Below are 25,307 nucleotides of genomic sequence, written 5' to 3'. Positions count from 1 at the left end.
TTTGGCATTTATTTGCAGCATTTTAAAAATACTCAGGAATAAAAATAAGCACAGCATAGCAATACAGAGCACACATTTGCGGTTTTTAAGTATTAGTAATGAAAATAACAACAGTATATTCATCGTTCACAAAATAATATTGGGTTATCAAATCATATTTACTGTACCTATAAAAAAAATCATATTTACTGTACAAATCTTCCCTCAGGAGCCAAGCCTCTACAAGCAGCATTTTTACGCTTCTTTATTGACTACCCGAGTTCCGCTCTTAGTTAGTAACAGATCCTTCATTTCCCTGTAGCTCCTGAGCTCTTCCATTGCATCTGCTGTCTTCCGGGGAATAAAGAACCCAGAGTCGGTGGCAACCCCTACGTCTAAATCACTCGACGAGTAACAACTTGAATCTTGACGTAAAGGAGGTGCCGTCCTCAGCATGTGCACAAGAACACCAACAGCAGCATCTTGAGATCTTTTCCCAATTAGCAGTGAGTGAGGACTAGAATCCATATTCCTTTTTCCATCAACATTCTGACTGGTAAGTGAGTCTGACATATCAACATCATCAACATCAAAAGGACATGAGAAGTCCCCATCATCTAAATCATCCTGGAATGATAATCTACTAGAACTTGTAGAAAATCCTATACGCGGTGAGCCACTGGAAGATAACAATCCTGAAAAGCGTCCTGAATCATCTTTGCTATCTTTTGAAATCTTATGACCAGAATAAAAATTTGTTATGCCAGAGTTCGACTCTGCAGTCCTCGTAGTTCCCACTTTCTTGATGAACCGGATTCCAGATGGAGACTCCTGTGATGAGGGATCACACCTTGTGCTTCTTGGAGATAAAGGTGGAAGTAAATTTCTAGTCGGGTCAGAAAAATTTGGAGAAACATATCTAGGACTTCTGCCTGTCACTGAAATAGGTATGGTTACAGGTGCAGTTTCAAAAGTAGTACAAGTGCGTAGAGGATTAATATTAGGGATATAAGTTGGTGCGGAAGGGGACATAGATGGTGAGAACGGAGGTGAAAGCTGAAATTCATCAGAAACTTGAACTCTACGACCAAAAGCATCCATAGGAAGTTGGCATGTGCGAGAAGCCGGAGGAGATCGTTGGTTCAACACAGACGGAGAAGGTTTGTGGAAGCCACTCGTCCAGCTATGCGGCCTCTGAAAGGGTGTAGAATTGGGTAGACGTATCCCTCTCAACGGGAAGGATGCTCCCTTCTCCGGATCGGTCCTAGGGCTACCAACATAATCTGTTATAATCTTCGGCGGAAAAGTTGCCAAAGACTGAAGGTTAAAATGAGAGAGGGACGGAAGATAAGTGAGAGATATAGAAAGATGGCCGGGATGGGCCTCTACGGGGACAAAACTATACTCTTTCATTCTATCCTGGTCGGACCTAGAGAAGGGATCACAAAACGAAGAAACCTTATAAATGAGATCGAAATTACAAGTTTGAGTAGACGAGCTAAGCTGACGAAAGATGCGAAAAGCTGGAAGAAGTCTCGTATGCGAAAAAAGAGTACGCAGAAGTATAATCGACTTCTTATAAGTCTTCTTGTAAGAGGGATTGGTTTCGGAAGGCGTAAAATGGGGGGTTTTGTAGTGAACAACCCACCTCTCAATGACTGTCTCGACAGCAGAGGCATGAGAAACAAGTATAATGTCGATAATCATAGGCTCCATTGGATTTGTTTGCCAGAAGTTGAAGCTATCTAAAGTAGCCAAACCATGTCCTAGAACTAGATTGAACCATTTGTCGCTCTTCCTCACCCGACAACTAGACGCACTGGTACGATCATGAGAGGCAACTCTCGACTCCAAAACTATGTGCAGACTCTTCAAAAGGAACTGGCAAACGATTTGTTCCAATTTTCCAGATTCCATATCCATAGATCAACCCAATTTTTACGAATCAGAAAATGCGAAATCAAAGCAATGAATCAATAATAAATCAAAGATCGCAGAGAACTTACACCAATTTTATTTTTGGGGAAGAGACGACATCTTCTTCATATCGGATCGGATCTAAATTGCTCACGCTATAACAGATTTTGAAAAACCAAAAGTGAGCGACGCCGTTTTGTTGTTTTACTATGGGCTTTTCTAAGCCCACGGTTGATATCATTCAATATTGTCATAATTCCATTTTCCGTTTATTAATGAAATCTGAAACCAACATATTCTTTTTTTTATATATATATTTTTTAAAAATATATAAAAAGACATATCATTCAGCCTTTTAATTTTAAAAATTATTTGTCAACAGATTTGTTGCTTTGAGAGTAACAATGATGGCAAAACATCTACTTTCAAAGGCGACCGGATCACCGGAATTACCCTCTGAGATCGATGCAGAGGGGCGGACGCCCACCTTCGTCCCTAAATCCATACCAATCACCCTCCTTTGAATCATAACTTCCATTTCTAAGTAGTATTAGAACAGTATATTATTCTTTTTGCATTTTTTGTATTCCTTTGAGGAAAGTATCAGTACAAACAGAAATGGTCCACAACCCTGTGTTGCCATTGTGTTCATTAGCATATCACTGGCTGGAATTGCTTGTTTTATCCCCATCCAACACAACTATGGTCATTAATGTCAATCAATTTGGGTCATATGGTCTTCGTATATAGCTCATTCCAACTGAACTACTCCATTACTACTACACCTACATATATACTTTATTCTTGAAATATGTTCCAATATTAAGATGCCCATTGCTTGAAATCTTTGTTGCTCATTCATTACTCACAATAATATTTCTTAGCTATTCCTCTTAAACTAAAATTTTGATACTATACTTGCACACCACCATTTACTATATATTTAGTGAAATATGCAAATAATTAATGAGATAGTAATTTTATATAAAAAAATATTTATTTAGTTCGAATTATATGAAATGGTGTTTATAAATTTAATTAGTATACCAACTAGCTATAACTCAAATGGTGTAAGCAATGCACAATAAACTGTTAAGGTCATCATGAGTTTATTTCCTCCCACAAGCGCTTCCCCTTTCTCCAATTATGAGAAAGAATATAATAATTAATATTAAAATAGTAATAATCATATGAGAAAGTTCATTTTATATACTGCTTCCATCATAATAGAGTTGTCCACTTTCACTTTTTCACACAGTTTAAAAAAAACGTAATTATTGTTATTTGTTTATAAATTTAGATAAAAAAAATTTAATATACGCTTATTTAACAACTAATAACAATAAATATTAATAATAAATAGTTGGTAACTGAGTTTTAAATATAAAACTAGGAAATTTTAAAAATTGTTACTCCCTCCGTCCCAATAGAGTTGTCCACTTTGTCTTTATCACACAGTTTAAGAAAAGCAATTATTGTTCATGGGTTTTGCAAAATTTTCCTTACTTTTTTTGTCATACCCCTATTTAATATAGGGTCCACTTTCAATTTACCCATTAGTGAATTTGAAATAGGGGTGATATAGGAAAATTGAATGTAAAAGTTAGTTACTTTTTGAAAGTGGACAAGTATTTTGGGACAAAAAAATTTCTCAAAGTGGACAACTCTATTGGGACGGAGGGAGTATTTTATTAGAAATGATAAGAGTCTTGTAACAAATAAATTTTTAAAAGTCAATAAATAAACCACACAACTGAGCAAATGATAATTAATTAATCAATTATAATCTTTTTAATCATTGAGTATGAGATTCGATGACATTATCCAACCACATATACTTAAAAGAAAAAAAACAATAATCTAAATTTAGTCCAACAATTAATTAAAATATCTATCTGGCATGCATAAACCCCCAAGAATTAGAGTTTCCACAAGAAAACAAATCAAAATTAGGTAGCCAGTGCCAGTCCAAGAAACTCAACAGAATAATATTACAATTAGGACCACATATTTTTTTAATTTTGCTCAATATTACCCCTAGTAGAAAAATACCCTGCCGACACATAACCAAACCTCAGGTTTGAAACACCCGAGCCTAGTATTAGCAACCATGTAATAAGTCCACTACTACACTCTCCACATAAAAAGTTGCATGCAAAGCTAAAATCATTGGTTCTTGAGGATAAGTTTTTCTTTTAATGAAAAAGTGTCAGAAACACTTGTTTTGCTACAGAAACACCGAGTTAAAAACCATTTTTTCTGGCTTTTAGTTCTGTCTTTTAATCATTTTTTGGTTAGATTATAGACATAATTTGGTCATGATCACTGTCTTTTTCTCTGTTTCAAGAATTTTCTTGTGATCATAGCTTCAGTTCTTGGTGTTTTCTCATTAAAATTCTGCATGTTCTGTTTCTTTTGCGTCAATTCTGCAGATTTCTAGTTCTTTTCAGGTTTCTTGCTCTGAAATTCATACAATTTCTTGGATATTTTTTCAGGGTTTCAATCACTTGATCTTGAACTGTTTGTGTTTTTGTGTGTGTGTGTTTTCTAGTTTCATTACACAATGTTATCTGCAAAATCTGAGTCTGATATAACAAGTTTAGCCCCATCATCACCATCAAGGTCTCCGAAAAGACCTGTATATTTTGTGCAGAGTCCTTCAAGGGACTCACACGATGGGGACAAGTCATCTTCCATGCAACCAAGTCCAATGGAGTCACCTTCACACCCTTCGTTCGGCCGGCATTCAAGAAACTCATCAGCCAGTAGGTTTTCAGGGATTTTCAGATCCTCCTCCGGGAGGAAAACTAACCGGAAACGGAACGAAAAAGGGTGGAATGAAAAAGGGTGGCCTGAATGTGATGTAATTATGGAAGAAGGTGAATATGATGATGATAAGACATTTATTAGAAGATTTCAGGCTTTGATTGCTGTTTTTAGCTTTATAGTTCTGTTTACTGTGTTTTGCTTGATTATTTGGGGTGCTAGCAGGCCGTACAAAGCTGAGATTATTGTCAAGGTATGGCGATTATAATTTAATTTCTTTTTGATTGCTAACTTTTGGTGAATTTTCTCATGAGATTATGATTTTTTGTTTGTTTTAAGGTGAAAAATTGATTGTGGTAAACTTAATTATATGAGCTTATAGTAAATGATGTTGAAGTTGTGTTATAATCATCAAAGATTTGTTTAACTTTTCAGTTAATTATCAGTTTAGTTAACTTGACTTAGCTAAAGTGTGAAATTTGCTGGTAAAATTGCTTCATAGAGCAACTTAGCCCTTTTGCTCTGACTCATTTGCTGAGGAAACACGTAAACTGAAAAGGGGCGAAATCACGAGAATAGGTTATGAGCGTTGAGATTTGGAGTTTCAGGAGCGTTTATGAAATACCGAAGTGTAGGACTTGATAAGTTTCCATGAAACATAGCTCATTTGCATTTCATAATACTGACTTTTCTGCCACCTAGGTAAAATGAGCCAAAACGCCTATTTTGAGGTGATTTTGTCCAAATGACCTTATTTGATCTTTTGTAAACAGAAAACGGGTGAAATGATTCACGAGAATAGGTTATAAATATAGAATTTTGGAGTTTCAGGAGCGTTTCTGAAATACCGAAGTGTAGGACTCGATAAGTTTTCAAATGCAACTCATTTGTATATCATACTATCTGTATTGTCTGTCCATAGCCTGAAATTTGCTTATGAATTTGTGGTTTGTTTCAATTGCTTATCATACAATGCAAATGGGGTTGATCAAATATTTGAAAAGTCTTTTGATAAGCAAAATGAGAATGGTATGTCATAACAAACTAACAGTTAGGCTGCACGAAAGGTTAATTATCATAAAAATTACTGCCCGGTGAGGGAATTTCTCATCTTAGTAGGAGTTTTCCGAAAAAATAGCCTAGTAGCCACATTAGCAGCGCTTGAGATGATTTTAGTCACAGCCTATTCCCTTTGACTATATAATCGTGTACCATCGATTGAATAATCCAGAAGCTCTATGCTTTAGCTTATTGTTTTCTCTGTTAAGACTCAATTTTAAATTTCTAATGTGAAATGTGATACCCCGCAGAGCTTCACGGTAAATAACTTTTACGTTGGCGAAGGAACAGACTCCTCTGGTGTTCCGACAAAGATGCTCACAGTGAATGGCACAGTGAGAATGAGCATATACAACCCTGCTTCCATATTCGGCATTCATGTCAGCTCCTCGCCTATCAATCTCATATACTCTGAAGTCCCCATCGCAACTGGTCAGGTAAAAAATTCCGTCTCTATCGAAAAAAGACTATTTTTTCGAGGTGAAGTAATGTTAATACTTATGTCATTATGCAGTTGAAGAAATACTATCAACCAAGAAAGAGTAGAAGAACCGTGTCAGTGATTGTGGAAGGCGACAAGGTTCCGTTGTATGGAGCGGGATCAGGGCTAACAATTGCACAAACCGGCATTATTGTAGCTCCGTTTATACTGAAATTCGAGATCAAGTCTCGGGGAAATGTAGTAGGGAAGCTAGTGAGGACGAAGCATCGAAAAATTATCACTTGTCCGTTGGTTCTTGATTCTACTAAATCAAAACCTATCAGGTTCAAGAAGGGTGTATGCAAATATGAATAATTTCATTTTCAACAGTAATTAATCCATTTCCATTTTGGTGTATGATTAAGCACAAAGAAGTATTTCTTCCCTTTATTTTACCCTTTATTTTATTTATGTAACAAAATTAAATCAAAGCAATTTTTCAGACAATGTTGCCAAACAAAATTCCTTTTCATTTCATTTTTCAGCTCTGTTGCACTAAGGTTTTCTAATTTTAAGTACGAGAGATTTAACTTACTATTTGGCTTAAATGGTTAACTTGAAATACTAACATTATTCTTCGATTACGTTAATTATTTTTTATTACTATTTTTTAATCATTAATCATTATTAATATTTTTAAAAAATAAATTATTTTTAATATTAAAATGCAATTGATGATTTTAATTAATAATTAAAAACATTTTACTGCATAGCGCTTATACCATTTAACAGTTTACTGCATAGCGCTTATACCATTTGAGCTACAACTCATGGTAATTAACAAAGCAAACAATTTGATACATCTCTTTCAATTATGCAAACAATTACAACCTCTTAAATTATCGTACCAAATGATCAACGGAATTAAAAGTGAAGCATTAATTTTTTTTAAAAATGAGATAACAAATGGTAAACGGAATTAGAAGTATCAAATCATTTAAAAATAAAATATCAAATCATTAATAAAATTAATAAAAATTCTAATTATTAATAAAATTAAAAATGAGATGTCAAATTATTTGAATTTTAAACAGAATTGATAAAATGACACATAAATTCTCATTAATTATAATAAAATGCATTAAAAATAAATAAAATTACTTAAAAGACATAGTTTCGTCTCGAACGAAGGATCAATTCACCCCTGAACTTAGCACGAAGTATCAAATAAACCCAACCTCGCAAAACCGGATCAAATCACCCCAAACTATGCAAAACCGGGTCGGTTTCACCTTTTTGACCAAAAAAGAGAGTGAAATAACCCAATTTTAAAAATTAACCCTAATTAAACACTAATTAATTATTTTAATTTAAAATTTAATTAATACAAAATTGAGATTTTTTTTCCTGATTAAGCTAATCCTCATCTGTGAATATATAAATTACTGCCTCTACTACCATCAGAGGCCACCGTCTCCGGCCTTCTTCTTCGTTCGTTTCTTGTTTAAATAAGAGCACAAATAAATTAAACAAATCCAAAAACACAAACAAATTAAATAAATCCAACAGCACAAAAATTAAACAAATTCAAACAAGACTTGTTTCCATTTGGCATCATTTTTCTAAAGAAGCTAAATTTCAAACAAATTAAACAACACAAAACTAAACTATCACCAGTGAATCGATTGAAAGCCGCCGTAAACCGTTGTGCCTTCCTAAAACCCTACTACTTCCGCCTTCTTCCTCTTTCTCACGATGAATCGTTGCTGCTGCTTGTTCCGTCGTTCGTTGATGTTGCTTGTTCGCCGTTCGTCGCTTCTGCGAGAATTGAAAACTGCCGATGATGATGCTTATTTTACTGGCAGGCGATGATGTATCGATAGGAAAGGACAGGCGGCGGCGGCGGCGGCGACGGCGGTAAGAGAAGATAAGAAAAGGGTTGCTGAACAAGAATTAGAGGAAGAGAGATTAAAATGTTAAAAGTCTAGGTTAAAAAGATATAAAATGGTTAAAGTTAAAAATGGTCCCTATTTTTTTAATTAAACATTAATATGGTTTTAAAACTTTTGAAATTATAAAAAAATAATACGTTTTTTTTAAAAGATAAATTTTAATTTCGTAAAAAAATAATATTAATATTTTTAACCATCTAAAGCCATTTAAAACCGGAGAGTGTGTTTACTCTCTAGGTGAAAGTGGGGAAGGAGATTTTTGATACGTTTTTGCATAGTTCTGCGGTGATTTGATCCACTTTTACGAGGTTGGATTTATTTGATATTTCGTGCTAAGTTGAGGAGTTTTTTTTTATCCTTTACTCGTTTCTTTATGCACGTGAAGAATTTAATGCTCAAATTAACTCTCACTTCTCCACTGATTAAGGAAGATCTCCAGATTCAAACCGCTTTACAAAGAACCCGTAAAACCCACCACTCCATCTCTCTCAAAGCTTCAATCTTTCACCAAATTCTCAATCCCCAATTCGAAATCACCATGCTTTACAAATCAAGATTCATCTTCCTAACCCTCACCATCTTCTTCTTGCTCACATTTTCAACCACAACACAAGAACAACAAGAATCAAAAGTTGACCATGAAACTGCCAACAATGAAGATGATGACAATGAATTAATGGAGCTCATAGCCATTGATGAAGAGGGTATAGATGAGCAAGATCAAGAACACCAAGAAGAGCAGCAAAAAGAAGCTGAAGTTCTCTCAAAAGCTCAAAGAATTGTTCTTGAGTTGAATACTGAGAGTGTTAATAGGGTGATTGATGGGAATGAGTATGTTTTGGTTCTTGGTTATGCACCTTGGTGTCCGAGAAGTGCTGAGCTTATGCCTCAGTTTGGTGAGGCTGCTAATAGGCTTAAGGAGCTTGGGAGCTCTCTTGTGATGGCTAAACTTGATGCTGATCGCTACCCGAAAGCTGCTTCGGTTCTTGACGTTAAAGGGTTTCCTACTTTGCTGCTTTTTGTTAATGGGACTTCTCTGGTTTACTCTGGTGGATTCTCTGCGTATGTCTGTTTAATCTCTTTGTTTTTTTTTCATAATGTTGAATTAGAATTGATTAGCTTGCTGCACTGTGTTATCGATTTCAAATTGTTATTCAGTTGTTGTTTATAGGCTAGGTAGCACTGGCACTCTAGGTAGTATGGACACAGACACGGAAAAACGGGACACTTGGATATGGACACGGCGAAACGGTGTTATTTTAAGGTTTTCTATGTAAAAGATGAAGTTTCGTGTCTGGAATGACAAGTGTCCGAAATGTTTCCAAAACGGGACATGTTGATTGAATGAAGTGTCCGTGCTACCTAGATGGCACTTCATTCAATCAACCTTTCCCGTTCGAAAACGCGTCGGATACGTTTCAGACAAGGAACTTCAATTTCAACATAGGAAACCTTAAAGTAACAGTGTTTCACCGTGTCTGTGTCCAAGTGTCTAGTTTCCTTGTATCCGTGCTACCTAGTAATTATAGGTGTAATGATAGTGATGCATTAACCATTTTGTTAAAATTGACTTTCTTTAGCTGGTTAGTTGAGCTATTGAGTATCTGAGGTTAATGTTGCTTGAATGGGTTATTATGACTTTAGGGAGGATATAGTGATCTGGGCTAGAAAAAAGACTGGTGTGCCGGTTACTAGATTAAGCTCGATTTCTGAGGCAGAGGATTTTCTTGAGAAGTACCACATGTTTGTTCTTGGTGTCTTCGAGAAAGTTGAGGTATGTTTACTCGAACTATTTATAAAAATGTTTATGAGGATTGAATAAAAACATTCTTATTTGAAGTACCTTAGATAATGGCAGACTTGTTCTTCATCATTTCAAAGTTTGGTCAGTAAAATTTTGTTGCTATGCTTTCAACACCAAATGGATGATTTCTGTGGCTTATGTATGTCTCTGCTAGTTTGTTGATTAAATGGTTCTTCAGATTTCCATCAACTTGGGGCAGTTTAGCATAATCTCATTACTGTAACTTTCTTCCATCATTAAATATTTGAAGAAGCTATTACGATCCAATCTTTTTTAGCAGTTTTTTCATATGATCCATGCATGCAAGAATATGGGTGACTGTTGACTGGTTGACATATCCACGAAAATGAAGTATGCTAATGTCTTAAGCCACACTTGATTCTACTGCTGATGATGTTTCTGCATGAAAGTGAGCTTCCTGATTTGCATATGGTATCTACCTCTGTTTTCAGATAACCATAGCGTAAAAGCATGAATTGGCTTCCATCTGAATCTGATGAACTCATTTTAAAGGGCATATTACATGCAGCTCTAAGAAAAAAAAAATCTTGTGGTTTTACTCTGTCTACTATTTGCTATAATTGCATTTTCAAGTATGTTCTCCATCATTAATGTTAAATTTTTTGCAGGGACATGAACATAAAGAATTTTTAAAAGCTGCAGTCTCTGATAATGAAATCCAATTTGTTGAAATAAGTGACCTCACTGTTGCTAAAGTTCTCTTTCCAGATATCAAATCTACTAATTTCATTGGACTTGTTAAAAGTGAGCCTGAAAGATACACTGCATACGGTGAGTTGGCAGTTTGTTACCATGGTGAATAGCGTACTTGTATACAGTTAATCCGGCAGAACCGGAAAACGTTGCTTTGTTTCATTTTTATTCTCCAAACATTTCTTTTTCTCAATTTGGTATTTAAACATGCATGTAATATAGTTTACTTTGTTACAAAAACATTGAGACTTAGTGGTTGTTCTGCTATCGTAATCTGTCTAGTTTTGTGAAGCTAAAGCCAGTTATCCAGAACTACTGACATACAAATGGTTGATTTGTTTCCTTTGCAGAAGGGACTTTTGATATGGAGAATATATTACAGTTTTTGGCACATAACAAGTTTCCATTGGTGACCTCACTAACTGAACTAAATTCAATCAGAGTTTTTTCCAGTCCCATCAAGCGTCAGGTTGCTGTTATTTTCAAAAAATTTATTCTATTTTTGGTTTATCATAAGAGTAGGAAGGCTGTGTGAATATCTGATATCCAACATATACACCAACTTACTATGGTAATCTATGTAGCTTGTATAACTACTCTTAAAGCTGGATTAATGTCTTTTAGAAATTTATGATTACATTTTCCGGGTGCTGAGAAATTCATGATGATTTCATAATGAAGCATTAAGAGCTTTCATTTATGCATATAATATTCAATAAGAAAAAACCAAAAATTTTTATGTTATAAATGGAGTGCAATGAGTCATGAGACTCCAATAGTGTTCCCCACATTGCCTCCTCCCACTTTGGTAACCTCCCTGGTTTGAGTTTCTAATTCTCCCAGTGGAGTGTCATATGGTGTCATTGCCCACTTGTTGCGAAGAAGCACTTTTTGTTTTGGTGCATCACAAATTTCAATAAGATTGCTGTTGCCATTTTCTCTTAGAGATTGACCTCAATTTAAAGTGTGAACTAATAATTACAGCCTAGTTTCATATGTGACTATTCAAAAACAATTTGGTCAGTTATCTTGATAACAATGTGACTGGATAAAATTTGGCAACAATAATCATGCTGAAACAAAATTGTAGTGGTGACTTTGCTAATGTGTATTAAGGTTGAGTGACCAGGCTGAAATTCATTATTGTATCAATCGACTATCAACAAAAATGTCTTCTGATGGCTCTCTTTCTTCTCCAGGTTATTGTTTTTGCACAGGCTGATAATTTCAAGGATCTTCTTGAACCGCTCCAAGAGGTTGCGAGGAAGTTCAAATCAGAGGTATTAGCTTAACTTGACAAATTGACTTAAGAAGAACCTTTTCAATGTCTAATTTTATTTGTTTTTTAAAGAAATAGTCTCATTCTGTTAAGCTGTCCTCCTGCAGATAATGTTCATATATATAGACATTGAAGATGAAAATCAAGCAAAGCCTCTCTTAACTTTATTTGGGCTTGAAGACTCAGAAGAAACCCTGGTTAGTTTCCTGTTAGCTACTACTATCTGTTTAGTTGCGTCCGCAATTTCACATATTCTTTTTTGAAGCCATAGATTACTAAGATTAAACTTCTGCTTGCCTGCAGGTGGCTGCATTTGATAATAAGATGAATTCAAAGTATTTGTTAGAGTCAGATCCATCTCCAAGCAATATAGAAGTAATTCTGGCTTCAGCTACTCTTTCTTAAACCACTCGTTTGCAAAAATTCAACATTGCTAGTAATATTTGGGCTGGCTTTTGTAGGATTTCTGTTTAGGGCTTCTCCATGGCAGTCTGTCAACTTACTACAAATCACAACCAATACCTGATAACGTGAGTTTTTTTTTTCTTTCTTTCACAATGTTATATCTCTCTTTTTTTTTTTTTAAGAAGATTTGGGAATAATAATTGCATGATTTAGCATAGGGCAGTCTATCAAATTGATGTTTTGTTTGAGTTGATTAGATTCTGAAGTAGTCTCATTTGCTTTTTGGAGGAAGATGAACTTAATCTTTTGTTTATCAACTTTTTATGTGAACTTGTTCAAATTTTCTGGGAAATCTATATCATCATCTTACAAACCTATCTAGATGCTGTTAGTTGCACATTTTTCTTTTTGTTTATTAAAAAACTTTGTGCGGTTTTCTGAAATTCAAGGTTCCATTTACTTAATTGTTATGTAGCTTGACGTCTATACAATCTTAATTCCTTTTGATATTATTTTCAAATTTATCGTAATTGTGCAAATGGCAGAAAGATGCAAGTATTCAGATAATTGTAGGGAAGACTTTTGACGACTTGGTGTTGAGCAGTCCCAAGAATGTTCTTCTGGAGGTAGGCATGATGTTCCTTCCCTTGGTTATACTTGTAATTAAAGCTTAAGGTTTTTGAATGTTCGCAAGAAAAATGAAATCCCCATTTCACTTTTTGATAAGCATGTACAAAAGAAGCTTGCTTGTTAATCCAAAAAAGAGAATTTCTGAAAGGAAGTGCAACGGTTATGCATGATGCCTCTCGGGCCTAAAGGATTTAGTAATACTTTAACTTTTTTTCTGAAAAATCTTAATGTTGCAAACACAGGTATATACACCTTGGTGTATCGCTTGCGAGTCTACGAGTAAGCAGATCGAGAAGTTAGCAAAGCATTTTAAAGGTTTGGACAGCCTTGTTTTTGCAAAGATCGATGCTTCTGCAAATGAACATCCCAAACTGCAGGTATGCTGGAAGCCATTTAATACCTTTATCATGCTTCTGATACAAATTAAGTTCAAAGCCATAACTGAACAAACTCAATTGCTCTACGTGACGTTTTATCCACAACTAATAAACAAACATGCTTTAAAATCTCTTCTTGGGTAGAACTTAGACCTTAAGAAGCCAGAAAGTCTTCTTGTACTAATTTTTGCTATCTCATAACATTCTCTTTTCGTGGTCTGGCTTGACGAGACTGAAATGTTCTTGGAGACTGTGGTTCAACTGTTTTGGACATTTCATGCTAGCCACCTACGTCATATCAAGATAATTTGCAGTAGTCAATATTTTGAATTCCAGAAGTCTTCCCTGAGACCTATGTTGCACAGAATATTTTTCGAGTTTTAGGTTTCAACCAATGTTTTTAAAACCGGACCGGAACGGAAACCGTCTTCATTGAGGGTTCATGGTTCAACCGGTTCAACCGGGTTGGATCGGATTTTTTAATTTTAATAAATATAATTTTTTTTAATTAAAAATATATAATATAATAAATAAAATATATAATAAATAAAATATATAATAAAATATGTAAATAATACTATTTTTTAGAATTTCTTATGTAAAAATTAAAATATAATTATAAATAATTAATGTTTGAGAGTAGATAAAATAATTTTTCTATTTGAGAAAAAAATTTAATTTTAATAAATTAATTATTAAAATAAAATTATAAAATTAAAGTTTATAATTTTATCTCGGATTTTTCTAATTATTAAATAAAAAAATATAATATAAAACTTCACAAATAAAAAAATAGACAAATAAGTTTTAATATTTAATTTTCATATGTATATCTATATATAATTGTGTACAAATACTATTATTTTTTTAAAATAAAATAACAATAAAAATCAATTTTAAAATAATATAGTAATTAATTTTATTAATCAAATCTTACGTATTTATGAAGTTAATTCATATTTAATTCAATATAATTTTGTTTTATGCTATTAAATAGTGTTGAATTTTATTTGTTAATTTAAATGAAATTGTTTTTGCAAGATAAAGCCACTGTGAAATTTTCAGAAGTGTAAATGTCAGTAAAAAAGTGTTATTTTTCTTCTTTTAATTGCCATATACAAAGTAAGTACAGTGGTATCTCAAAAAAAAAAAAGTAAGTACAGTGGGTCCTACTAAGATGATAACTAAAGCTGCATGGTCTCTTTCCTTTTTTACTTCTGTAACCAAAAACCGGATCTGTTCGGTTTTCACTATCAACCGGATTTTTCCGGTTTAATCCGGCTTTGGCCGATTTTCTCACTTTTAGAGTTTTAGTATTTAACCGGACCGGACACATGGCCGGTTTCCGGTTAACCAGATCTGACTGTCCGGTCCGGTCCGTTTTTAACAACATTGGTTTCAACATTCCTTTGGGAACACAAAATTTCAACATTTTTTATTTTTAACCTATTGTTATGAAAATATTTTTTCACTGTTTTTCATTTCAGCGTTTCTGTTTGTTTGAATTGATTCTTAGCTTAATCACCAAAAAACCCCCACCTTTTAGCCCCTTTTCAGTTGCACCCTGACGTTGTAATTTTGTCAGTTGCACCCTAATTTGTACCTTTGAGTTTCAATTCCACCCTCAAAATCAAATTAGACTCTTTTTCACTCGGGAAAATTCATAAAAACCTTATAAAGTACTTGTTTGAACTCTTTTTCACACAAAAAGTTAAAAATGGATGACTTATTTTAACTTTTTTCAAATGGATAAGAGATCAATTTTGCACTTGAGGGTGGAATTGAAAACCAAAGGTGCGAATTAGGGTGCAACTGACAAAATTGCAACGTCATGGTGCATTTGAAAAGGGGCTGAAAGGTGGGGTTTTTTTTGGTGGTTAAGCCTTGATTCTTTGATATCTTGATTTTTACTTTAGATGACATTAAGTTTAATGATCATAAGTTCATCTGACACCAGCCTTACAACCAGATTATAGTATGACCGTTGATTTATCCTCGCGACGTGACCTTTGAAATTGTTTTTCCCCCTGCAACAGAGCTTTCTATCAATCACTGACTTTTTGGTTCTCAGCTTGAATTTTGTGCAACTAAGAAGTTGAACTGACTTTCTCTTGATGCAGGTAGAGGAGTATCCAACACTTCTATTTTATCCAGCAGTCGATAAAGCAAATCCGGTAAGTAAATGAGAAAATATTTCTCTTTCAATTTTATGTTGTCCGGGACAAACTGGTCGGTGAAATTAATTTTATCGCAGATCAAGCTGTCAGCAAAATCCAGCTCAAAGGAGTTGGCAGCCACCATCAACAAACATTTAAAAAGCAAAGAGGAAGTCGCCAAAGACGAATTGTAGAAATATGTAATGATCAACAGTAATAGACATAACTACAGAGTGAAGAGATGGAGCTGAATGAGTTTCTGCATTACAACACGGAGGACAATTTCGCGTAAGTCGTTGGAGTAATCAATATTGCTTGCATTTTTGTTTATACAGTTCTTTTTCAAGTTAACACAATAGTAAGAAGCCTTGCATAATAAAGCACATTACATATAGATACTCTATTTATACTAACTATAAATACTAAGTGATACATCATTTTTTTCCTTCTTGAATTCTTTCTTTTGGTTGGTTAAAGTTGTAGGCTTCTGAAACGAATACGTGGTGAGCGTTTGAATAAAACTGAGGAAAAAGGGTGTCAAACTCTATGCTCTATACAAACAAATGTTATCAAATCCCATGTACTCGTGCTTTTCAATCTTCTCTACCATGTTTGCTATACCGACCCCACCTGTTTACACGAGAAGACGTAAACCTTTTATATGTTTTAGACGATGAGTAAAACCACATGATAATCAATTGAAGTTTCTCCCTAGACTAAATAAATTACATTTCTTAAGGTGTGCATGAGAGCTATTACATATGCTTTTGAAAGCTCTGTATTTTACGATGAGACGTACCTAATGATATTGCACTCACAAATATTGTGAATGCTAGAATGAAGATGATTAGAGATGCCCTTCCCAGTATTCTGATGAGCTTTCTGACCAGGTGCTGCCCTACCAGGGCCGCGATCGCCGTCACTGCAACAAAGTATAAGGCTGCACAAATAGTTAAAAACTATAAATACATATTGAGTATTGACACAGCTTTTAAAGAAGAAATTATTGTTAGTTAGCTAAGAAACTCACCATAAGGAACCGGAAAACGTTTCAATAGATAATACTCTATAATAGACATGGATGCAGAAAATGTCATGGCAAACGTAGCCGTAGCGCTTGACACCTACACATAAGAGCTTCAAATAAATTAGATCTGAAATGAACTCAATGAATGGTTCTGAGTTCTAAATAAAACATCAAATAATTAACCTGAGGAGGGACACCCAACTCCAGAAAAAGCGGCCCCAAAATGAATCCTCCACCAAGACCAAGCAAGCCGCCAACTAAACCGGCCAGTATTCCGCAAGCGCAATATAGAACCAGCTGATGAACTCGCCAGTTTGTGTTCGCATCTCCCTTAGATGCAATCCTAGTCTTTCCTTTATATAATCTAACTGCTTGGTATGAAGAAACTCCAAGTGCAACTGGAATCTTAAATGTTGAAACAGAAAATGATGAAACGGCATATTTTACAACAACAGAAACGGAAATGAAACGCTGAAACATAGTTCTTGAGAACGTAAAATAGCTTAACTTTTCACCAATTCTCGGTTTTGAGTCTAAAGATTGTATAATTAAACCGCTGTCCGGAAAAACATTAAGAGGAGAAAAATGGAACTTTTTTCTTCTCTGATAATCATAGTCAAGGTACCTGCAATAGATTGCAAGCCCAGTATAGCACTGAACAAGTTGTAGAGTAATTCTGCAAACAAGAAAGATTTTTCATTATCTTGCTCATGAAGATAGACTATCATAGTTTTTATTAAAATAATCAGATCATAATAGATTAAGACCTTGGTGATTTCCAATGCAAGAATAATTAACCAGACAGCTACAAGAAGTCCGAGTTCGTTCCAGCGAACATTTTCGATAATAGAAACCTGAAATAGTTACAGAAGTTACTTCTCGAAACTGTAAATCAACGAAAGGCAAGCAAATCACATCAGCATTCTTGCCTCTTCTCGTCTAGACTCGTTGGATTCTAGTCTGTTGCCATTGCTTGGACCTCCAGGAAGAGGTTTGTATTCGACTTGTTCGCCATCATCACCTGATTCAAGAAAAAATTAGTCTGAACGACATAAATTTAATAAACAGTAAGAAAATATATCGTTTACTCACCATTTGATGCCAGAAGTCGTGCAGCATCCTGAATAATCAGAAACAAGTGAGGCACCTATGATGAACCAAAGGAATATTCAACCAGAAAGAAAAATAATTCACCACCTTTTTGATAACTGTTTCTTTTTTCCATGTTTCAACACCTTTGAAGAAAGCTTTGATTGATGTGACTGCAAACAAACACATAACATCAACAAGGTTATTTCTTGACGCTGCAAGACGAAATTGCAGGTCGAAACAATAGGGTACCTAAGAAGAGTATGATTAGCAGAACTGTGATCATCCAGTCAGCAAAAATCACATTAAAAACAACACCAATGCTTATTCCTAGTACCAGTACGGGTTGAAACAAGAGCGCCAAGTCGTAATCGATGATAGGCATATCGAGTGTGGGATGCCTTAGCTTTAAATTGTAATAAACTGTTGAAGCTGCTGCACCAGTTATCATACCTGATCAAAACAGAAGATGAAACCCCATTATAGGTACCTATGTTGCACCAATATTTTGCGAGTCAAAGTCTCGGAATTTCATTTCCCTTTCCGAAAACGCTTAATAAAACTTTTGGGAAGAATTAATAAGCATATTCAAGAAGAAAAATATGTCTGAAAGGTAGAATTATCTCACATTTTGATATAGCAGTGGATGATTTTGCATCAAAACCAATGATCAATGTAAGCATAGGAACAAAAATACCACCTCCACCAACACCTCCTACACTCCCAAAAGCTGCTCCAAAGAATCCAATTATGCCACCAACCACAATTTGCCACCCAAATTTCATCTCCTGCACATCCAGTTTAAACAAATCATACTTCTCGTAACCTATGTAGCACGGAAACAAAAACGTTCAAACGGAAAACACTAAAACCAAAATTTGAGAAACAACATTTTTACAATAATAAAATATAAATATAGAGTTTCGAAGTTTTTCTGAAACATAGGATCCAATAAGTTTCGGTGCAATGAACATACCGGCCAGACATGTGCATAACCCAATTGAGTTTTTTGCGATAAGAAATTCAAGATGCCAGATTTAATCTCTTTACTCTCATGATCACTTAAACTAGTTTCTAGTTTCTGTCTGGTTTCTGCAACAGTGATCATTGATGCAACTAAACATATCAAACTTGCTCTCATTATAAACCTCGAACTCAAACATTCTGACCAAATAAGAGCCATGATCAGCTATAGAATCTTCTTTAAAGAAACTAAAATTAGAGATCAAATCAAACCCAGAAGTGAGAATAAATATTAGTTTTTGTTGTAATATATTTTTGAGTTACCGCCAAATTGAATACAATTTACTAACACGTACTGGTTTGAGTTGAAATAGTGCTGTATAAACTTGAGAAATGGGCCATCATAATTAAGGTGTTCAGTTATCAGAATTTGCAAAAAACAAGTTGTCTTTTTATACATAAATATACTGAAATATAGTATTACTTTCAAAAATAGAGATATACTATATAGTATTAAGATTATATCTCTTGAAAATATATTTTATCAATGTTATTTATTACTTGGTTGACGAAATAAAATTTTAAAATTTGGTAAACAGCTGGTCTGCATTTGCCTACCCAACCCCTTAAGTAAATTAAAGGGAAAAATCTAGAATTAAAATAGAAGACTTAGTAGTTGCTAGTGACATGAAATGGGAGAAATCAGTGCACGTACAAAGATAGTGTATGGATTTGAAGAAACGGACTGGACCGGCCGGCTCAATCTGATGAACTGGGAACCGGTCAATCAGGGGCGGAATCAGGCTATATGCCTGAGGGGGCATTCGCCCCCGCAATTTAACAAAAAAACTCTTCAACTTTTTAGTTTTCTAAAAAATATAGTTATTTTTATGCATTTCGCCTCCTAAAAAAATTGTATAATTTCGTCCCCTCATTTCACAGAAGCTAGTTTCGTCCCTACGGTCAATTGTCCGCCTGTCCGGTCCAATTAACTCCTAAAAATCAAAAATTTGCTCCAACCAAATTTGACCGTGTTGAATAAGTAGAACCGGATGAACCGGAGAATTGGTTAGTTTTTAAATACGAATCGGACTGGCCTGTTTTTTTGCTATGAATATTTTAGTGTTTAGCAATTTTGCCTTTTTGATAATGGACCATGGAAATTGCTAAAAGAGACATAAACCATACAAGCTAGACTCATTTTTTTTTAACAATTTTACTCTATTTTTAGAATTTTACTCAACCGGTTCAACCAGAAGTCAAGCCCGTTGCTCCGTAACCAATGGCCACATCAGTTCGGCCATTTGGTCGAATCGGGAACCGGGGCCACACCGGTTCAGCCGCATATTAATCACCTAGAGAAGAAAGATGACTGTGATTATGGATATGTTGATTATATTGTACTTGATAGACTAATCATGTCTTTAATTAAATCTCTTGCTATTTAATTAAATAATTTGAAGATAATGATGTCTGCAATAAAGCCACATTGCATGCCAAAATGCATCAAGGAATGTTAGTTGTTCAGTCACTTTATCTACAAATTATTATCTCAAATTTATAAAAGTAAACACGGATCAACCAATTTTATAGTAAACAAAGAGAGTTTAATTCAACTTGGTGCATGCTATTTTTACGTAATTTATCGAATTCTTCTTTTTAATTTTCATGTGATGGTGATTGAAAAAATAGTCACGCTAGCGTCTGTTATAATTTTATTTAGTCCAACTTTCATAAAATGTCATTAAAGCCGAGTCCGAAATTTGAAATTGTATGTCCAAAATCAGGATTCATTTTTTTTAATCATTGTAGAACAGAGTATTTATAAAAAGAATTGAACTTACAAGCAGATGCTTATACCGAGTTAGCGCTTATACTATTTGGATTATAACTTGGATCCAAGATTGCGGTACTAAAATTAAAATTTAAAGTCATCTAAAATCAAGGTTTGAGATTCAAGTTTTGGTATTTGGAATCTAAAACTAGGATTGAAATTCAAAGTTATAGTTCAAATTCATTATTCATAATTAAATTTATAAAATGTGATAAGAATAAAGTTGAAAATTAATAAATAAACTCAAAAAATATTAAATGACAAATAAAAATTCTTCAATTTCATAAAAAATTACTGCTCCGCAAATTTATAAAATTAGAATATATGGCTTAGCCCCTTTTAAATTATATTCTGACTTTGTAAAATTGTCAATTAATTTGCACCTTGCACTTTCAATTGTACCTTTAAGTATTAAATTGACTTCTTTTTTATTTGAAAAAAATTTCAAATAAATCTTTCATTTAGATTTTTTTTGAAAATAAAAATTCAAATAAGTTGTTTATTCGAATTTTGAATGAAAAAGATTCAGTTTATAAATTTGAGTAGAATTGAAAGGGAAAGGTACAAATTTGACGATTTTACAAGTCAGAATGTAATTGAAAAGGGATTAAAAAGTTAGTGTCTTTTAAGACATTTTACCAATTAAAATTCTATGAAACATATCCTTGTATAAATTTTTAACCAAAGCCAAGAATAAAAATTTCATGAACCAAACATATTCTTAGGGTTAATGCTAAGAACTAAGCAGAATTACACTACACTACGCAGATGGACAAATGTCATAAAATCCCATATACTCTTTTCTGTGAATCTTCTTGATCATGTCTGCTAATCCAGTTCCACCTGATCAAAAACATTTAAACAATACTTAGTAATTTTAATTAGTTAGTGAATGAATTAAATTTAAATATGATGTGCACTACATTAACATACCTAATGCTATTGCACTGACTAAGATTGTGAAAGCTAAAATGAAGATGATTATAGAAGCTCTTCCTAACATATTAATCACTTTCTTCACTACATATTGCCCCACCAACCCAGCAATGGTGGTCACACCAAACAGATACAAAGCTGTCATAATTAAACAAAAATATTAGTACATATTAATATTATTATTTTGCACGACACGCCAGATTCGAATCCATTTCACAATAATTTAGAGTTGAGCTGAATATATTTAAATAATTTAAAAAGATTCAAGATCTTTAGTACTTATATGAACGTGTTTTATTTGGGAACTATGTTGCACGAAAACAGAAATGATGAAGTGAAATATGTTAGGAACAGAGAACAGTAAAAGATATCTTTCTATAAGTGGATTATTAAAATAAAATTGGAGTTCTGTAAGTGTTTCCGAAATAAAAATAAAAGGCTAAAATATAAATCAGTGACTTAGACAGGAATGGTTTATGGATTACCATATGGAACTGGGAATTGTTTCACAAGGTAATATTCCACGACAGACATGGATGCGGAGAATGTCATTGCAAAGGTAGCTGTAGCACTTGAGACCTGCAAAAATATTTGCAGAAGATGTTAACAGAAGACGTAAACATGTTAGACTGGCCCGAGTTTTCAATCACTGGTTGAGAGTAATATCGCACCTGTGGAGGGATTCCCATCTCAAGAAAAAGTGGACCTAGAATGAAACCTCCGCCAAGACCGAGCAATCCTCCAACAATACCAGCTAATAAACCTGAACAACAACAAAGTATCAACTTGTGTACTCGCCAATTCGTCCCTGCTTCTCCTCTGGACGCAATCTTTCGCTGCCCTTTATACAGTCTAATCGCCTGATATATAGTTAATGATGCAGCAACTGGTATCTGAAACACCAAATAAGCAGAATTATCACATTCTGATGTAATAAAATCTTAAATTATCCGTCAGGATCCTGAAATTGCAGTATTGAACTTTACCTGAGCAATGTCTAACACCCAATATGGCGCTGTACAGGTTTTTATGTAATTCTGCAGGAAATATGATACAATTTTCTGTTACACATTAAAGATATGATATAACAATCACAAATAGAAAACAAAGTACCTTAGCAATCTGCAAAGCAAGGATAATCAACCAGATAACAATGAGAAGTCCAAGTGCCTTCCAGTAAATATTTTCAACCAGAGACACCTGACAATATAACATGTATCGGTATTGTTGTATGCTAGTTTCTGTAATTTTCTATCAGAACCGAAAAAAGGAAATTGTGTTATAATTCGTACCTTTTTCTTTTTCGGACCTTTGGATTCGGTATGAGCATTACTACTGTTTAAGATTTCAGGAGGAGGTGTCAGAGTCACCACCACTTCCGCATTATTATTTCCCAAGGGCGTGACAGCCTCCTGAGAACTCAGAAACAAAGTGAGAAAAAGACAACTAAAGAAGTTATTTTAGGCCTAAGAGATTCCAGGAATATAAAGTTTCAATCTTATTACCTTCTTTTTTATGGTCTCTTTCTTCCATGTTTTAATTCCCCTTAAAAAAGCCTTGGTTGACATAACTGCAAAAAGTCATAGTCAAACATCCAAGTCGATCATCAGAATCGAAATCCTCGTATGAGTATATATAACCTAGGTAGCACGGACACTTCATTCAATCAACATGTCCTGTTTCGGAAACGTTTCGAACACTTGGACGTTTTGGACACGGAACATTTTTTACACTGTTTCCGTGTCCAAGTGTTATGTGTTCCCGTGTCCGTGTCCATGCTACCTAGTATATTAACAAAAAAGGGAGAAGTATTTCATACAAATGAAGATAATAATTAGCAGAACTGTGATCATCCAATCAGCAAAAATCATATTGAGAGTAACACCGATGCTGACTCCAAGAACCAACATTGGTTGGAACAGAAGAGCAAGATCATAGTCAATCACCGGCATTTCGAGAGTAGGATGTCTCTGGTTCAAATTGTAGTACACTGTTGAAGCTGCTGCGCCAGTTACCATGCCTAGTCAAACAAACATTAAAATTTAACCAATTTTATAATGACAAATCACATAAACATCATCTTTGAGTTCTGATTGATTTCTCTTACATTTTGATAATGCTATTGATGATTTCGCATCGAACCCAATAATCAGAGTTAGCATTGGAACATATATTCCACCTCCACCAATACCTCCTGCACTCCCGAACGCTGCTCCTAAGAATCCGATTATTGCCCCCACCACAATTTTCCAGCCAATTTTCATTTTCTGTGCATGTAACTTTCATTAATCCTGTGAAAGAAATCATAGCAAAACAATTCCAGGCTTGGTTTCTGCTTTTCTGACATTTTCCAAGTCTAGTATATATTCAGGATAACAATAAAGAAAGAAAAAATAAGTGAAAGAAAGTAGGATTACCGGCCAGACATGTTCATAATCTGAATGAGCGCCGTTTCCAGGCTGCAAATATGCATCATCACGTTGAGTCTGATTGAAAGTTGATGCTTCTTGTTGCAAACTCGACTCTGCCGCTGTCACCAACAAAGCTATAACAACTAAACCAAGCAAAGAGCTTCCTGATCTCAATCTTAAGTCCCATTCTTTTGATCCATTCCTACCCATTAATAATGTTTTCAGTCTCGACGATTTCTGCTTCAAACCAAATAACAGAAACCAAATACTATAAATCTAAACAGGAGGACTCTAAAGTAAACGAAATGCACCTCCAAAATATACTTATTCTATAAAATGTACTTAAATAAATATAGAGAGTGATTGTTTAAGCTTGCCAAAATTCTATTCCCACCAAACTTCTGTTATTGGAATTCTTCAAATATTTTCTTATTCATAGAATTTTAAAATATTGATAATACCATAGCAGCAATTTCCACAACAAAATCGAATTTGACTCTGCACGTTTTAGATTTCAATAAATAAAGCATGTATATGGCCATCACAAAATGTCTTCAAAACTACTACAGTTTTATTTTAACAACATGACTTGCAGAATCTCCAGAAACTAAAGATTCCATTGATTTGCACAACATCTTTCCGCATATTTGTCACTTAGTCAATGCCACATTAAAATTTAATGCACCTTATTCTAAGTGCTAATTGCATACAAGAAAAACAATTAATTAAGTGTCATATAATAACATTTTCAGGGTTGGGATGGCCTGCCTAATTTGTAGTCGAGTTATGCCAATGTGTTATTTTTCTTTTCTTGCTTATGTATCACAGCACGGATGAGGTTGGTTAAACCAATTTTATAAAAACCAAACCAATGGTCGAACCGGTGTGGCTACCGGTTTCTAGCTCCTGGTTGAACCAATTGAGTAAAATTGTAAGAAATTGGACCTAGCTTGCGTGGTTCATGGCCCAACCTCTAGATCATCAGGTTCAACCGCCGGTTCAGTCCGGTCCTTCTGGTATATCCGATTAGACTGGATTTCCAATTATTTGGGTTTGTTGGGCCGGGCAGCCGGCCGGTTGAACCAGCCGGTCCGGTTCTTTAATCACTGGGTCAAATTATGATCTTTGCCAGCATTAATCAGACAACAAGATCTTTATACATGATAGATAGACTATTCCAAAGTATGCTAAGAAATATGTAAATTACCCATGTTGAGTTTATTAAAGAATAAAATAGAGAAACGGATGGAAAATTATCAGCATTTAAAAACATAGGTTTGTGCTTTACAAGCCCCACGTTGGAAGAAATTAAGGCTTCAAGTCTTATCAACTAGGCCTAAAGTTTCAGATGACAAGGCGCAACTATATTACTATAAATGTTTCTAAGAGCCAGGGGCGGAATCAGGGGGGGTGGCGAGGCTCCAAGAGTCGGGGATGAGTGCCCGACCTTCGCCCCCCTCTGATTCCCCCATGGTTGTCCCTGCTGTAAGCTTCAACTCAGGGTCGCAACTAATTTTTTCATTACCAAACATTGGTATTCATTTGGTATATTGTTTGTTTGAATAACCAAACATTGGCCAAACATGTA

The 25,307-nt window shown here is 34.5% G+C and overlaps 5 protein-coding genes across 6 annotated transcripts; 2 read left to right on the top strand and 3 right to left on the bottom strand.

The window, feature by feature from the left end:
* Positions 1–62: 62 nt before the first annotated feature.
* LOC126680574 (autophagy-related protein 13a-like) lies at positions 63–2,068 on the bottom strand. The gene has a single exon (XM_050375717.2). The coding sequence runs from the start codon at positions 1,900–1,902 to the stop codon at positions 235–237; it is 1,668 nt and encodes a 555-aa protein (XP_050231674.1). The 5' UTR covers positions 1,903–2,068; the 3' UTR covers positions 63–234.
* Positions 2,069–4,028: 1,960 nt separating this feature from the next.
* Positions 4,029–6,559, top strand: LOC126682350 (uncharacterized). The gene is made up of 3 exons (XM_050378001.2): positions 4,029–4,915; positions 5,973–6,158; positions 6,236–6,559. Exons 1-3 carry the CDS (start codon positions 4,460–4,462, stop codon positions 6,515–6,517), a joined length of 924 nt encoding a protein of 307 aa, XP_050233958.1. The 5' UTR covers positions 4,029–4,459; the 3' UTR covers positions 6,518–6,559.
* Positions 6,560–8,428: 1,869 nt separating this feature from the next.
* LOC126680274 (protein disulfide isomerase-like 1-6) lies at positions 8,429–15,913 on the top strand. Its single transcript, XM_050375371.2, has 12 exons — positions 8,429–9,156; positions 9,739–9,868; positions 10,528–10,690; positions 10,963–11,081; positions 11,812–11,892; positions 11,999–12,088; positions 12,195–12,266; positions 12,353–12,421; positions 12,842–12,922; positions 13,169–13,303; positions 15,424–15,477; positions 15,558–15,913. Exons 1-12 carry the CDS (start codon positions 8,468–8,470, stop codon positions 15,651–15,653), a joined length of 1,779 nt encoding a protein of 592 aa, XP_050231328.1. The 5' UTR covers positions 8,429–8,467; the 3' UTR covers positions 15,654–15,913.
* On the bottom strand, positions 15,742–19,013 carry LOC126680275 (sulfite exporter TauE/SafE family protein 3-like). Of its 2 annotated transcripts, XM_050375372.2 has the most exons (13): positions 18,895–19,013; positions 18,552–18,739; positions 18,204–18,363; positions 17,828–18,028; positions 17,684–17,748; positions 17,579–17,606; positions 17,416–17,507; positions 17,254–17,340; positions 17,112–17,162; positions 16,670–16,891; positions 16,490–16,583; positions 16,259–16,399; positions 15,742–16,089 (listed from the first exon to the last, which is right to left on the bottom strand). In XM_050375372.2, the coding sequence occupies exons 1-13, from the start codon at positions 18,941–18,943 to the stop codon at positions 16,004–16,006; spliced, it is 1,464 nt and encodes a 487-aa protein (XP_050231329.1). In that variant the 5' UTR covers positions 18,944–19,013; the 3' UTR covers positions 15,742–16,003. The 2 variants fall into 2 exon arrangements, with proteins under 2 accessions (XP_050231329.1, XP_050231331.1); XM_050375374.2 differs by lacking the exon at positions 18,552–18,739 and having other exon boundaries at positions 18,895–18,979.
* Positions 19,014–21,020: 2,007 nt separating this feature from the next.
* Positions 21,021–24,403, bottom strand: LOC126680277 (sulfite exporter TauE/SafE family protein 3-like). The gene is made up of 11 exons (XM_050375376.2): positions 23,726–24,403; positions 23,416–23,575; positions 23,128–23,328; positions 22,814–22,878; positions 22,601–22,720; positions 22,422–22,508; positions 22,295–22,345; positions 21,980–22,201; positions 21,794–21,887; positions 21,306–21,446; positions 21,021–21,215 (listed from the first exon to the last, which is right to left on the bottom strand). Exons 1-11 carry the CDS (start codon positions 23,927–23,929, stop codon positions 21,133–21,135), a joined length of 1,428 nt encoding a protein of 475 aa, XP_050231333.1. The 5' UTR covers positions 23,930–24,403; the 3' UTR covers positions 21,021–21,132.
* Between the last annotated feature and the right edge of the window lie 904 nt (positions 24,404–25,307).

Source organism: Mercurialis annua, linkage group LG5 (genome assembly GCF_937616625.2).
Source record: "Mercurialis annua linkage group LG5, ddMerAnnu1.2, whole genome shotgun sequence".
NCBI lineage: Eukaryota > Viridiplantae > Streptophyta > Magnoliopsida > Malpighiales > Euphorbiaceae > Mercurialis > Mercurialis annua.
Note: the sequence above shows the minus strand (reverse complement) of the source record. Positions and strands in the feature narration are given on the sequence as shown.